Source organism: Euwallacea fornicatus, chromosome 9 (genome assembly GCF_040115645.1).
Source record: "Euwallacea fornicatus isolate EFF26 chromosome 9, ASM4011564v1, whole genome shotgun sequence".
NCBI classification, from domain to species: domain Eukaryota; kingdom Metazoa; phylum Arthropoda; class Insecta; order Coleoptera; family Curculionidae; genus Euwallacea; species Euwallacea fornicatus.
The window spans coordinates 2,598,061-2,614,809 of record NC_089549.1 but is presented as its reverse complement, the minus strand read 5'-3'; the positions used below and the strand labels follow the sequence as shown (position 1 = coordinate 2,614,809).

Sequence of the window (16,749 nt, the reverse complement as noted above, 5' to 3'; positions counted from 1 at the left end):
TCCATTTCACAGCGCCCTCATCGGTAGGTAACGTTATTACGAATTTTGTTTATACGATGCTGTTTTTTATTTTAATTCAAAGGAATATTCCTTTATGTTTACTCATTAGTTATTTGTGATTTTCCTTATTACTGCTCATTGTCTACATTGTGGACACAATAGGAATATAAGTTCAGGACGCGTATTAGAAACTAGGCCAAAAAATTAAACATTTTGCATGACATGTTCCATCCCACCATTACAACGAGAGTTGCAAAAATGTCATAAACAAAAAATTTATTATATTTCTTATGTCGAAAATGTAAAAATTACCGCAACTCCTTCCTAATTGTCTACCATTTGACATTCGACGTTAAGTATTCCGAACTCCGTGTTCCGTTCGTCGTTCCGCGTTTTGGTTTGCCAACAACAAGGATATTGCGACTTGCTAAACAACATAAATTAAAAAATATTCCTAGAATTACTGAATCGAAATTAGAGCAAATGCCGTTCAATAATGAGTTTCTCAAGTGACGAAGTTAATTTTCTTGTCTATCGCTATTTACAAGAGTCTGGTAAGTGGACGCTCCTCTAGACAAGGCATACCAACAACTCCTAAAACTTCACAGGATTCCAACATTCAGCTTACACTTTCGGCATCGAGTCTCATATATCCCAGTCAAACATCAACGGGGCCCTCGTCCCACCTGCAGCCCTTCTTAGCATCGTTCAGAAGGGCTTGCAGTATACTGAAGCTGAAATAAGCATAGGTGAAGACGGAACTGTGCATAGACTCCTTGAAAGCTTGAGCCTTATAGACGCAGTTATGCCTGATATTGTTGCTGTAAAGCAAAATCAACAAAATCAACAGAAACAAGCAGTGAAAAATGAGACCACTGAAGCTAATGGGGAGGAAGGTAAGATAGCTAAACTTCAAAACTTTTAAACTAAATAATCTTATATTCAATTAAGTACTATATTAACGTTGTTAAGTAAACTAATTTAAAATATTGAAAATTTCTTTTCAGCTGTAGTAGCACCTTCTCAAGTTGAGAGCATGGAAGTAGACATGTCCATTGAAATTCCACCATCGAAAGCAACAGCTTTAAGAGGCCACGAATCAGAAGTATTTATTTGTGCATGGAATCCGACTAGAGATCTCTTGGCAAGTGGCTCTGGAGACAGTACCGCCAGGATTTGGGACATGAGTGATAATGCTGCAACGAAGGACCGAGCACAGCTCATATTAAGGCATTGCATTAGAAAAGGTGATAGTGAAGTGCCAAGTAATAAAGATGTTACTTCACTAGATTGGAATGTAAGTATTGTAAGCCTATTTTTGTCAATGTCAATATTTGGAAAATTTTGGATATGTAGCTAAAAGTAAAATTTCCTATACAAACGTACAGGTTTAAATTGCATTTTATAGTCTGGGGGGAAATTTATTCAGAAGCTGATTCATAATATTTAATCTGTAAATTTATGCTTTCTTCTCAAAGATAAGATTGTGAATCAAATTTTATTGTTTATGCAGGGAGAATGTTGTATTTTCTGTACATAACATATTCTATACAATAATACATTTTGATTCAACTTACTGGTGTACTAATAAATTAATAATACACTTACCAGATAAATAACCATTAGAAAGTTGCTTGCACAACTGGCAAAATGTTCCTAAAATTTTGTCTAATCTGCGAATTTAGTGTGGGCGTCACAATTTTTCAGAAGTGCCGCCAGCAGATTTTCTATTGAACAACTTGTGATATAAATAATGTTAGAATTTACTTATAATTTAGGTATTTCCCTAAGAGTATAGGTTGTATCTATAATTCTATAGTGTGATGGAAGTTTGTTAGCCACTGGCAGTTACGACGGATACGCTCGGATCTGGAACACAAATGGCATACTGGCTAGTACTTTAGGTCAACACAAAGGACCAATATTCGCTTTAAAGTGGAATAAAAAAGGGAATTATATTTTATCAGCCGGGGTAAGAATGGTCTAGCAAATATTCCTGGAGAAAGGGAAACATTTTTTATGTCGGATTTAGGTTGACAAAACTACCATTATTTGGGATGCTGCTAGCGGAGAGTGTACTCAACAATTCAGTTTCCATTCAGCGCCCGCTTTGGACGTGGACTGGCAGACAAACACATCTTTTGCGTCCTGCTCTACAGATCAATGTATTCATGTTTGCAAACTTTCAATGGACAGACCAATTAAATCATTTCAAGGACATACGGTGAGACAATGAAAGACATAAAGGACAGTAATTTACGAATTATGTCTGATCAAATTGAGAAGTTTAAAATTCAAGAAATCAGCCTTTCTTTTTTTGAAGATTTCCCACTATCTTTTCTTTATATTTATGTTCACCTGTAGGAATTTGCGAATATTTCGGAAACTTCCACGATATAATTATATTCGCAAATTGATCAATATTCAAATGTCATCTCACATTTATATTCATCTGCATAAAACAATTCTATGTTTCAAAAACTTCATATATATTTGCTATAGAACGAGGTAAACGCAATCAAATGGGACCCACAAGGAAACCTGCTGGCGTCATGCTCCGACGATATGACCTTAAAAATATGGTCTATGAAGCAGGACAATTGCGTTCACGATCTCCAAGCCCACTCCAAGGAAATCTATACCATTAAATGGTCACCAACTGGTCCTGGCACTCAAAACCCCAACATGAACCTTATTCTCGCTTCAGCTAGTTTCGACTCAACGGTGAGACTATGGGATGTCGAGCGAGGCGCCTGTATGCACACTTTAACGAAACACACGGAACCCGTGTATTCGGTAGCCTTTAGTCCGGATGGTAAGTTATTGGCCAGCGGAAGCTTCGACAAGTGCGTCCACATATGGTCCACGCAAACTGGGCAGTTGGTACATAGTTATAAGGGAACGGGCGGTATCTTTGAAGTGTGCTGGAACTCGCGAGGCGATAAGGTTGGAGCCAGTGCTTCCGATGGAAGCGTGTTTGTACTGGATTTACGCAAACTTTAATGCATTATTTGTCTAATGGAGTAAGTTTAGGTTCGTTTGCGACTGCATGAGGTCCATGTTTTCAAATTAAACTATTATGGTGACTCAGCCAAATCGAAGTTTGATTGCATAGGTAATAATTTTGGAAGTTTTCATTTAATCTACATATTTGGCAAATTGTCAGAATATGAATAGATTTTTATATACATTGAACTGAAATATACGGATATCTCAATTCTGGGCAACAGGTTGGGATTTAAACTTATTAATCTTGACTATAGAGTGCAAAAGCATCCCATAATCCTCCCACCCAGCTCATTAAAATAAGATCAGCCGCAGGGATTTCAAAGCAATACATTCCGTTGTTTCTTTTTAAATGGACCAAAATAAGCTAAAAGGTCAGTATCATTGTTTACTAAAGTGGAATTTTTTTGTCATTTTTTTGTGGCAAAATTGTTAATTGTAAGTTGGAATAATATATATTTGAATCTGGTTTTATTATCAAAATCTGTTCGTTGCGAGATAAAAAACATTTCTTTTAGTGAAACTTTATCACAAGTATTGTCAATATTTTATTCAATTGCACCACTGTCAACAAACTGGCTCGGAATGATTTTAACGACTGTTTTTTTTTTACTCGAGAAAAAACGTCTAGAAAACCTCTTTAAGGTGACCTCCGGATTCAGGTTGGTTACTTTTATTTATTATACAATTATATATATATATATATATATATATATATATATATATATGATGATGATGATGATGATGAATGTGTGCTGTTTAGCTTAATAAAACACAGTGGTAAGTTATTTAACTATAGAATCTAACTCGTTTGGTATGTCAAGAAGACATATCTAGGTGTGTAGAAAATACAGTATAGGATGGATGTATATTAGGTTGCCAGGCATTACTGTGCAAAAGTGTAGATTAATTGACGTTCTAAATTTCTTTTATAATCACTATTATTTTTAAGTATATATTATACGTTTTTCATTTTTTTGTTGTATTATTTACAGGCCAATATTTCGTCATGAAATCGCCTGAAAATGTATTTCAGTGATTAATCCCTAAAATTTAATAGAAACACATTGTTTTTAATTTAATTTTGAAGACCAATATCTGGTATTTTTGCTATGAGACAGGGGAATCTTGTTTTCATATAGGTCTATAATACTAAACATTCTATTAAATAATGTTCTAAAAATAAACAGAAATTACGTTGTATTTCACTCAAAATTATAGCAATTTGCTTTGTCAAAGAATTTCAAATATATTTTAGAGCAGTGGCTTTTGTAATGAAACAACAAATCAACGAAATACTTCTTGTATTGTGCTCATATTACAGAAGTCTTCTTTTGTAAGCATAAAGATCCTCGTGATTATAATAACTATGAATTATATCATACATATGCTTAAAAAAATACAATAAGTTATCAAATTGTCCATCATATGCTCTACTATCATTACTATACATATTTTCGAACTGCTGGTGAACACTTCTCTCAGTAAAACAATTGTTAATGCCCTGATAATCGGGATTTAAACCCCAACAATGTAAATGGACTTCTAAGACAAACTGATGAATAGCTTCAATAGTAGCCAGGTACCACCTGGGGCTGCCCTTCTGGTGCCTCCAAAATTGTGAAATCCGGTTCTGGATCACTACACAAGGTATTGCTCGAATTTTTTCATCTTTATAAATACTTTTGCACTGATGCCACGTACTATCTATAAATACTGCTTTCGTAATTGGAAGTTTCTTTACTCTATGGAAAAATTCTTTTTCTTCTCTAGTTTTTGGAATGGTTTGCATTAGAGTACTTCGGTTGTAGCCAGCTGGTAATTGATCCAATGGCTGGCTCTGGAATTCCAATATGCTATCAAGGGTCTCTCCACTCAGCAATTGGCTAATGCTGATGGCATTTTGTCCAGGGAAAATCATGACAACAGCTTCGTTTGCGTAGTCAGGGATATTTGGATAAGTGTAAATTTTCACGTCATCACTGGCTAAAAGAGCTGCATGACTAGCAGTGCTTTTGCCGTCTATTTCATGTTTATGTTTAATAATATCTATTTTTAAGGGCAGCTAAAAACAAGTTTCAACAATATTAATATAAGGAGTTAAAACTATCTGAAAAATAATGATAGAATATCATTTTATTGTGTAAGTTCATTTTAGCTATACTTTGAGTAAGTAACAAGATGGGAGATAGTATGTATATACTTCCTGATGAAGATTTTAAGAGAAGAAGATCTGAAGAATTAATCAGTCCTGCAATTATAGTAATTCAATAAACTATTTCTATCGATTTTTGATGAAAAAAGGTGTCAAATTTTAAGAAGATACATATTTCATTTATAATCTAGTTATGTAACAGTAGTCTGTTGTTTTTGTACTCAGAAAAAACCGAAACTTTAATCAAATTTATTGGCTATCTAAGGCATAAATATATTATAAGAATTTAGTGGCGCTAATTTGGCAAAGAAGAGGCTTTTTATCAGACTCGTCCTGATAAGTGATAACTACAAGTCGGCTTGCACACCTGCAGAGATTGATTTTTTTCCATACACTGTCCAAAAATGCGTAAGTTTTTTATCTATTTCTTACATATGTTGACTATGATTCATATTTCAAAATAAAATTTACTCTAGTGAATTTCTTCAACTACCTGCTTTATACTGAAGCTAATTATGTTCAATTTTATTCTCTATTTATTTGTGATAATCAGTAGTAACCAGTGGAATGACCACAAAACAGAATTATTAGCAAATTTCCATTTTGCAATTATATTATTTACTTCGCATTTGTAACTATTTTAACGTTAATGTTAAAAACTTCTAATCAAACTATTTCTTACAGAAAATGAATGTATTCAGTTATTATCAGGTATGTTGAATGACCATATGGTTTCTTCCCTTTTTCTAAAACAGTTTCATGAGTGAATCATTATTCCAGGTATATAGTTAATTAGGCTGGTCAACCAGTGTTTTATTTATATATTTTTTTCTGTATTGGAGTTAGCAGGTTTTCAGTAAAAAAATCCTATGACATCTCTTTCAGGTTCTTGTTGAGATTTGCACTTTTATTAAATTTGGATATCTCAATTATTGTTGATGTCTCAGTTATTGAATAAAACATTGTTTAGAGCGTCGGTACACATTGAATAATTGACTCATATGTCAAATTTGAATAAATATCAATTTATCCACATGTTCTGTTTGAGGTGACAGGTCGTAAATATCAATGTTCAATTCAACACTGGTCTCATTAATTTTGTTCAACCTTAGTAGTGCAGTTACCTTATATGGGAAACACGTTTTGGCTTTGTGACAAGTTATCCAAAATGGAAAAGACAAGTTTCGTTAAGGAATAAGTCAGTTTATAAAGCACATAACAAAATACAAACCTTCACTTTTGGCAGTCTTCCTTCTAATGGCGAAATAGGGACATAACAAGAATAACAAAAGAGTTTCCTTGATTTTCCACATTTGGGGCAGGGATATCGTCCCTCAATGCCATTTAATATTTCTGTACTGTCAATTTTAAACCCTTCAAAGGGATTTCGATCAAGGAACTGCTGGTGGGTTTCGGAACTATTTGGATTAGCCATTTCTGTTTGTCTTATTCAATACTTTGGAAAAAGTTAAATTAAATGTTATCTATCTGACTAGGTATACAGTTTACCTCACATTTTTTTAATACCAAATTTAGTTTAAATAGACAATTTTCTTTCGTGCGCACGTAATTATGGGTACGTAAATTAACACATTTTGGGTAATTAGTCACGAATTTAATCAATTCAAATTATTTTCTTTGAAATTTAAAATACTTCACAGTTAAAAAAATAGTATATAAATAAAAAAATTAACCTCACATATTCCCATAACCTCTTTGTTTTGCAGACTATATCAAAATTTTGTGAACAATTATTTTGTAGATTATATCGCTGTCTCTTCTTACTGCTTGCTCTAAAATAGTATGAAAACAATCGAAATAACATGAGTTATTAATTATTTATAGCTAAAGTAGTTATATTTATTTACATGCAGTAACTGTCGGACTGTAGATAACGTACACAAATAATGGTAAATCGTATTCCATGAACAACAATTTAATTGAATAAACTGTTCTAAATCTTAGTGGGCAATGTTAAGTCCTAGCCGTTGATATTACCCACGAAGATTTTTGACACTGACACATGCTATCTTGCTCTGTGTGCGACAAAACTTTGTATTGCACGTTAAATTCTTACTTTTAGCTCACAAATGCGTGAGGTTAAAATAGTTTACCGCACGTGCAACGAGTGCATGTAAAGATTTTAACGTACGCTGCCTGTAGTTAAACCTACAGAAAACTGAAAAATTAACATACATACGATCGTCCGAAAATATTTGATCTAACATATGAACAAATGTTTTTATAACGCTAGTTGATTACGACCACACTCCGCTTCGCTTTATTACGCCAATTGCAAATCACATGGGATAAATCACTTTACGCACTTGTTAGGTGTTAGTACCTTACAGAATAAGATGAACAAGCAGCATACTATGAACTAAATGAAAATTTACAACTACGCCACCGGGGAAGCAAAGTAACACGTCTTGCTTTCGGGTAGTGTACATCCAGTACTTTTTCTTCGGCATCCCCAGTGTGATAACAATAAGAAAATTAGAAGTGTAATGTTTAATCTTTTTACGATACACTTATTGAAGTCTTAATATGTATGTCAATCTATATGGATATTGTTTGCTTTGTGTGTATTCCGAAATTCTGTAGTAAAACATATAACATACGTATGGATATGTTATAAAAATAAGTATGCAAACACCTTATTACCTAACGAAACGACACGAAGCCGAGTTCGGTCAACAATCGAGTGTACATAACAGATATAATATTTTTACTACGAGTGCATAAAAGGTTAACTTTATTCTTTTTTTAAGTTCATTCAAATATTAGTGACCGTAAAATCCTTACACCTACATGCACGGTAAAAAATTTTGCTACACGCATGTCAATTTTAAATATCCACATACAAGTTTTGACACTAACTCATGCCACTGCCATTTATTTGCGATAAAATTCTTTACAGCACATATGCGGCAAGGTGCTAGGTTCTGCCTGCAAGTGCGTGCATTAAAAAAACTCAATACCGTCTATCCGCGACTTGACACTGTCCGCAAAGACTTTTTTTATTGCCACTTTTTGTCAAGTGCAGAAAAGAGCTACTTTCAGCTTGTATTATGTAGTAAACCAAATTTGACGTTCGCTCGCAATAAACTGTCATTGAACTATAACCCCAACTAGCCTGAATTAACTTGAACTATTGAAAAGTAATCGCATTACTATTAAGTATTTTAGGGAATAAATATTTAAACAATAAGTGCATTAATGAAGGCTATTAATAATCGAGACACTTTAATGCGTGAGCGAGGTGAGCGCGCTAACACAGTAACTATTGAGATTATTAATAGCCCATTTATACTTTAGTTATAATATTTTTCCGCCGACTGCAGGTATTGGTCATGGCATTTGAACATGCAATTTTAGATTCGAATTAAATAAATAAAATAATTCATAATTCCATTTCGAAAGAAGAAATTCATAGTAACGCGTGAATGCAGTCTAGCATTCATGAGAGTATTGCTGGAAATGCGCAAATTTCGTCTTTTTTGCGCATACTTGCCTGCCCATAATAAAAACATGCACTTATGCAAAACAATTGAAAATTTGACCGTTAAAGTGGATCATTAAAAATCGATTTTGTATATATTAAACAAACGTGTTAACATTCGATCTACAGCAATAACAATTTACCTAGTTATTAAGAAACGACAAGCTATTTTTTTGTACTTTATTTCGGTTAGGAATTTCCGACTCCCGGTAACTTTACCAGGAAGATAATTTCAATAGAAATGAGAAAACTGGCTACTGTTCCGTTCTGATTTCGCCGTTTTTATGAAAATAATCCTGTTAACAAGGACCGGTTTCCTGCCCCTTTTGAATGGGTTAAGCAGCAAGTGCTCATTGCACCGAGTTCTACCTGACCAATGCGGTTATTAGCACGGGACAGGTAGGCACCTAAATAAGAAAGTTAGGGGATAATGTGAAATTAAATGACAACAAGCAGATGTGTTTGAGAATTAACACATTCGTGTAGCCAGATGGAGGTATCATGAGTGAAAAGAATTTTTCATCCTTAGCAAACGTTGCTGTTCGCTTTCAATAATTTGTCCGATCCTCTGCGAATTTGAAGTATTTGTGCATATGCAACGAATAAAATCACAAGTTAGATTAAAATTCATTGAAAGCTGTCAGAATTTGCTGAAAAGTACTTTGTGCAATTACTTCAAAAGTATACAGGGTGTCCCAATTAAGGCTGTGATTGAAAATTACTCAAAAACTGTACATTGTTTGAAAAAAAGTTTCAAATAAAAGTTGTCCGGTAAAGAAGGGGACATGTCATGTAGATTGTGACTTTTAGCCAAAACATCATATTAAGGTCATGTCAAGGGCAACTTTTTTTTCCCAAGTGATAACCCCGTATTTTTTACATATCCCTGTATACCTTCAAAAAATTAATATCTTTTATTTTAATATTTTTTTATTAGACATTTTACTGCAGAGTTACCCTTGAGTTTTGTCCATTTTTTTTAAGCACCATCGCTGAGAACCTCGGTCGAAGCAACTCCATGGTAGGCCTATTAAAAAAAGTTTTATACTGGTCCGTTATATAACGAACCAGGTTGTACTTCCCAATTTGCCTCATGCTCTTATGCTCTTTTTCACCTGACCACTCAGCCCTAATTACAAAATCTTCATTTTGTCTCGTCATGTTTTTACTGTATTAACATCCTTCGCACACAATCAACAATACTCTTGAACGGTAAATAAAGTGGTCCATGCGGATGTGTAGGCCATGCTCAAAAATTGCGAGTTGTTTCATAACATTGTTACGACTGATTCAGTGAAGACAACGGGATTTTTATCAGATTACCTCCATGGTCTTCAAATTTGGCTGACCTACTCCCGAGTCCGAATTGAGGTTTCAGTCGCGTAACAATCAGTTTTGTTTGAGCGTGTAAGATTTTATAAATAATTGCTTACATAATGATGAGACTAGAAAATCTATGTAATTAAAAAGGTGTAGGGCATCATGGCTTTGCCTTGGTGTATACGTGACTTGTCAATGTACCTAATACAGTGTGGACGCAAAGTGTGGAACGTATTAAACGAAGTCTATAAAGATGATTGGAAAAAAAGTTGCGCGGACACGTCCACCTTAATTTATAAATGCGCAAATATTGATAGAGAAAGATTTCTCATTACGTCATTAATGTCGTGGATATGACGTCGTGGCCTGAATTTTAAATTGAAACCCTAATTTTTGCTATTGCCGTTTGAAAGATCTAGCAATTCTGCATACTGGACAATTCAATTTAAAATAGGTTACATAAAAAATTGTTTTTAGGGAAAAACATTCAATTATCCACTTCAACAAGTAAATCCAACTGAGACGGACAAATTAAAAAGAGAAACAGAAAAGAATTAAATTAAGTGTCCAAATTGGCCACCATTTACTTGTTAACAATAAGTAACGCGATTTTCGAATTCTTTTGTAACACTTGAGGAGTGATTAGTCCGACTTCTTTCGTTATTCTAATATTCAAATCTTCAATATTGTTTGATCAGTTGACGAAAACTGATTAGTACCGTCACTAAAATATCCAATTTTTTTCTTCTGAGACTGCCGAACGACCTGGTTTAAACTCGTGCCTTACACGACCCAAGTTTCCAAATTTGCACTGAATCTTACTGATGCTTGATCCCGTAATAGGCCGATCAGGGTCCTTATTGTTAAACAATTCATAACCTTCTTGTGTCCGGGTCCTCTGTCCATAACCGATCATAATTAAGACTTCGATTCTTTGAGTTTCATTTAAACGCACCATTTTAGTTTGTAATACTGTGAAAATACAACAATTAAAGTCTGTCGACTATCAAAGTTGAGATTTATCACGATAGAGCACAAAATCTACTTTTTGTTAGCAAAAAATTCAAAATAAAAACGAGTTTCCACCGAAAAAATTCCAACCGTTCTGTACGTCTCAGTTGAATTTCATTGTTGAAGCGGATAATAAAATATTTTTTTCTAAAAAAAATTGTTATGTAACCTATTTGAAATTTAATCGTCCTGTATACGGAATTGCTACATCTTTCAGATATCATAAATTGGGGTTGTAATTTAAAAGAAACAGGGTATGACGTCATATCTGCCACATTAATGACGTCATGAAAAATATTTTTGAGTCACTACTTCAGCATTTATAAATTAGCGTTGACGTGTTCGAGCAATTTTTTTCTTTCATCTGTGGAGATTTTATTTGAAACGTTTCATACTTTACGTCCACACCGCATACATAAATCAACAGAGTCTAAGGATAATGGAGAAAAATTGCAACAAATTATTTATTGCTGTATGAAAGCAGTTCTTCTGTTAGTAACCAGACATACTGTTATCAGCTGGGTATTTAAAGATCGAAAAATGTTTAGACTGGCCATAAGACAAAAAGTGTTCAAAACCATAAAATTTGCTGTAAATGAGTATTGTTTTGCATTTTTTTAAAGAAATAGTGAGTTTCCACAAGTTGTTCAGCTGGGAATTAGTTCAGTGGGTTATGGCATAAACGAATGAAAAATGTACAGGACTGTTGGGACACTTGAGGGTAGCGTAACCCAACAACATGCTGTTCTTGATTTGCAAAGTGCTCAGGGTGCGATTAGCAGAATTTGGAAGCGGTTTCGTGCAACAAACAGTGTACGTGAGAACCACTTGGGTCGGGCAAGATTAACAATCCCGATTCAAGATCTTTTGATAATTTTTAAAGCTAAAAGACACAGATTTCAAAGAGCATACCAGTTGGTATCTGAATTATAGCTTGCACGTAACGTGAGTGCTCAGACGGTCAGAAGTCATTTGCATGAATCTCATCTTCATGCTAGACGGTCACTCAGAGTTCCTTCTTTATCACGTGGAGCAAATCGAGAAGCAAGAGACGTGCGGTGTGAGGAACATTTGAATTGGGTAAATTAACAATTGAGAACAGACCTCTTTTCCGATAAATCTCGATTTGGTCTTTGTCCATATTCAAGGTGAACTGGAATATGGCACGAACCTAGAACGGCAGAAGGTCTGCAAATTGCTCATGAGATAGACAGTTATCGTGGAGGAAGAGTTACGGTTTGGGGTGTGGTTAGCATTGGGAATAGAACTAATCTCGTTTCCTTGGAACGTTTTTTAAATTATGCCATTCACTATCGTGATAGTATTCTTTACTCTGCGGTAATCCTTTATGGAGAACCAGGTTTCATGCTTATGCAAGATAATGCTCGTCCCCAACGCGCAGTTCAAAATTTCTTGACCGAAAAATCTATTGCCGAGGCCAGCGCAGCATCCGGACTTTACTCCCACGGAGCACGTCTGAGATACCATCCAGCGACGGTATGACGCGATCACATGACCACGCGGACGTCCGTCTTTTAATGCGCATGAGCGGCTCATTTTATGCTCACGAAGAGAGTGGACAGCAACTGATCAGAACGGTATCGATGTGCTCATTATGGGCGAGAGCGGACGATGGAGAGCCGTATTAAACAGTAACGGAGGCCACACAAATTATTAATTTGTTTGCGTTATTGTTCGAATTTAGGGGGAAATTTGGGATTTTCTAAAATTTATTTTTTACAAAAGTGTATGCTTATTTTTAAGGATTTGTTAATTTTTCTAACATCTAACAATTTTAATTAACTTATTAGACATGTCCGCATATAAGAATTTTTGGATTTCGCAAGGGAATAAAAAAATTCTTGCGATTTTTCGTCATTATTCCTAGATTCTGTTGATGTGTGTAGTTAGACGTTTGCGAAACATCAACAAACTGCAATAAGCAATTTTCTGCTGTAAATAAGCGCAAATAGGCACAACTAGTTGAGGAGTCCCTCGTTACTTTGACCAAAAATCACGGCAAATTTACCTCGTTGACGACGTTAAACGCTTAAAAATCGCTTTCAGTATGCCAATTAGGTTGAGCTTTACTATTGTCGGGGTTCTAGGTCACGGCGAAGAAGAACAAAAACGCCAACATGCAAAGTTAAAGTCAAAGGTTCCATCCAAAAGGTCGGCAGTCAAATATGTTACGGTCATTTTTCTGCGTGCTATACGAGAACCAAACGGGTCACCGTCATTTATTAAATCATAATAAGCTTAATAGGCATTAAGGTGCCCATCAGGTCGTGTGGATGATAGACGATTTACATACAGGATAGATACACATCAAATAAAGTAAAGGCACCTAGTTACATGTTAGTATCCGCAACACCATTAGAATCCTCAACCTTCAATCATATGCGCAGACCTCTTCTTTTGTTTTGCCCGGAAGACCTTTGCAGATTTCTGTACAGGGTGTCTGCTAAATAATGGCATTCATTTCAAGGGGTGATTCCTTGTCACATCTTATGAAAAAATAAACGTATGTCCTCTCTTGCTTCGTTTTCGTGATACAAGGGGTCAAACGCTTTTTTTTCGGTTTTTCATAAATATTTTCGGACATAGGAGCAATATCCCGATGAAATTTAGTATTCAGGGGTGTTCCGAGACGAGAAATTCTCACATGATATCGGTTTTATTGCAACATGTAGGGGGTCGTTATTAAGCTTTTATTCATAAATTAATGTTTTGAAGAAATTATGTGGAAAGAAATGTTTAATCGTGGATATCTCGAAAACCATTGCTCTGAGAGTTTGCTACCAATTGTAGCTTTTTTGTTTAGGACTGACGGGGGATCAAGATGTAATCTATTAGAAATCAAAATACTGGGTCCTAAAAACGCGAGGGCACATCTAATACAAGAACACTGCTGTGTGTGGCGTCCCCTACATATTACGCTAAAACTGATATCGTACTTGAATTTCTCGTCTCGGAAGACCCCTGAATGTTGAATTTCATCGAGATATTCCCCTGACGTCCAAAAATATTTATAAAAAACCGAATAAAAATAAAAGTTGGACGCCCTGTATCACGAAAATGAAGCAAAATAGGACATACACTTATTAGGACTTTTTTTCATAAAACGTGATAAGGAATCACCCCTTGAAATTGATGCCATCATTTGATAGACCCCTTGCAGAGGGCCATTCATTGATGGCTATGTGGTGGTCGAATGATGGAAAGTTGCCTCTCCACGAGGGTGGCGAGACTCAATTGAATTTATTTATATTCTTCATTCTCATATCAGTGCGTTTCTCGGGATATTTTAACTCCCCTGTACACATTAACGTTATAATACTTATAGTGCTTTGCAGGTCACCTAATTTAATTAGCATTCAAATTCAATTATCGCGCAGCATCGCGATGTCAGTCGGGGCAAGCTAAGCAATTAATTTGCCCTATCACTTCTATCAGTGTGTAGCTAAGTCAGTCAGTCTCAGTAAACAAGCTGAATTAGTATGTGCCACTTAATTCAATTAAATATACGAATCTGTGAGATTCCGATTTGGTTTTATTGTCCAAACAACGGCACAACATGTACATACCGATCGATGTGTGCGGAACAGGTTCTGGCCCGCAGATGTTTGATTCCTTACACTTAAACTAACCTGAATTAACGATGCTTAGTATGACATTAGAAAGCGAAAATATTTAACCATAATTACCCTTGTTCGCGGCACGGAGTCGCTGCCGCATGAAGCGAATACCTTATTGTGTTCCACAATACGTGCTCGTCATTCTAACAATACTTGAATTGCCATGTTATAAAAATAAGCACTCTTGAAGACCTACTTTTGATCTTCGTTGCTGAATATAATTTACAATCTATTATTTTTCCTCTATGTATTGTATGCGCGGCCATTATCTATCATCAATTTAAATTCAATTGGAATTAGTTACTATTTGACACATCGCGGGGTTTGGGTTGGGGCTCAAATTTCTGCAAGTCACATAGTACGTAGGTTCTATGTAACCGCACACGTTAAAATTGAAAAAGTTTCATCGTGTACCCTACCACGAAGCACCCTACCTGTCCCCGTTTTAAGGTGATGGCCCCACCGTTGCTGGAGTAAAATTTTTCTATTTATTTATTTATTTTAGTACAGAACATCTAATGGCTATTAAATCAATAATACCATAGAAGGCGCAACAGCATTACTTAAACCCAAATTAAAGCTATGCAAAGCGAATCCTCCTGTCCTGAATAATCCCTGCAACGACCGTCTTCAATCTTCTATCTCCTGCCAAACCTGAACTATCAAATCGATGTTTTTTTTAACGTACACACATCCACTTTCCAACATAGAATAAAACATACTGACCACGACATGCCCCTACACTTACGCAATCATAATGGGAGACCCCAACCTTAACCCAGATGAAGCCGGGACAACAAAAACGTATTCGTGCGGCTCTAAATTTTTCTGTTAACTTTCTAACAAATTTTTATCTTCTAAAAATTCACAGCAGCATTAAATAGGAAAAAAATACTATTTTTTTATGTTTGTTTCTTTTTTAAATGTTGGTTACATCACTAGTAGCACAAAGTTGCCGATTTTTTTTTAAATTGAAAAATAGGTCAAGTGACATCGCAAATTTAATATCTTTCGAAACTACATTTAATGAAGTATTGCAGTTAATACAGGCTCAGTTAAATTGTACGTAAGCAATGACAAAACCTTTTTCGTTGTTAGGAAATTGGTTTGTTTCTGATTTGGTGCCCTCAAACAGTCCTTGGTTATTTGTATTTATCTTATTTTTTTTTAACTAAAACTAATCCCATGTGCATGTCTCTTTCGTCAAAAAAATGTGCAACTTAAAGCAATACTCTTTCAATTTTTAACGAATTTATGCCTGACTTTTTGTCCTCTCTTGTATACGAAATGCACATAAATTGTATAAAAAAATTAATTATTCCAACCTAAGAATGATCAAATCTAGAGAACAATTCGTTAAAACGTTGACAGATGGAACCGACATTAATTTAAATACAAGAAGTAGGCAAACGGATTTGCATTATTTAGAAGCTCTTCCATCTACCGAAAAAATATCAGCGCCCGACAAAGCCATGTGGAATTTGCCCCAGAGGGAAAAAGCGCCGGGAATCCAGATAATTTTGCCCAGTTTGTAAGAATTCAGCCCTTTGCGTGGAAGTTTGTTTTAGAAAATATCATAACCACCGGATGAGAAAAATCAGTTTTTGGCGATTTAGCCAAAAATTTCATTATTATTACTATTTTTTTAGAATCATATGTTTGTTTATTTATTAATGAACGCTTTGTTTAAACACCCCACACTCGATTTGTTTTCGACTTTCGAGACACCTGACATCCGTATTTATACTGTAATTTGAAGAGTACACGACGTATTTGATGTGATGTACTAGAGATTTTTGAAAATTAAGTCCAGCATCTGCCAAGGAATTAAATATACTTTTTTAGGCGCTAAATTTAATTTATCTTAAAATATTATATAAAAAGAACTAAAATTAGTGCTCTGGGCGACATACTGGGCGTTAAAAAGTATGTAGATAAATTTAAATGGATGAATCTTTGAAATTTTTAAGATGAAAATGTCTTAACAGGCAGTTTTCAAGATCTTGAGGGACGGGATATTCAAATTGCCGCTTTAATTTAATTTTTTGTTTATATCTCTGAACAACAACGCGGCATTCTGACTAACTCACATATTTATTCAGATTTTTTTTCGTCAA

At 34.9% G+C, this 16,749-nt stretch overlaps 2 protein-coding genes across 3 annotated transcripts; one reads left to right on the top strand and one right to left on the bottom strand.

The window, feature by feature from the left end:
- The first annotated feature begins 358 nt into the window (after positions 1 to 358).
- Positions 359 to 3,981, top strand: ebi. The gene is made up of 6 exons (XM_066285792.1): positions 359 to 554; positions 609 to 896; positions 1,008 to 1,297; positions 1,820 to 1,972; positions 2,033 to 2,224; positions 2,503 to 3,981. Exons 1-6 carry the CDS (start codon positions 497 to 499, stop codon positions 3,001 to 3,003), a joined length of 1,482 nt encoding a protein of 493 aa, XP_066141889.1. The 5' UTR covers positions 359 to 496; the 3' UTR covers positions 3,004 to 3,981.
- A 314-nt stretch (positions 3,982 to 4,295) lies between these two features.
- Positions 4,296 to 6,864, bottom strand: LOC136341145 (tRNA-uridine aminocarboxypropyltransferase 1). 2 transcript variants are annotated; one of them, XM_066285806.1, is made up of 3 exons: positions 6,671 to 6,864; positions 6,393 to 6,617; positions 4,296 to 5,071 (listed from the first exon to the last, which is right to left on the bottom strand). In XM_066285806.1, exons 2-3 carry the CDS (start codon positions 6,594 to 6,596, stop codon positions 4,325 to 4,327), a joined length of 951 nt encoding a protein of 316 aa, XP_066141903.1. In that variant the 5' UTR covers positions 6,597 to 6,617; positions 6,671 to 6,864; the 3' UTR covers positions 4,296 to 4,324. The 2 variants fall into 2 exon arrangements, with proteins under 2 accessions (XP_066141903.1, XP_066141904.1); XM_066285807.1 differs by having other exon boundaries at positions 6,676 to 6,864.
- Between the last annotated feature and the right edge of the window lie 9,885 nt (positions 6,865 to 16,749).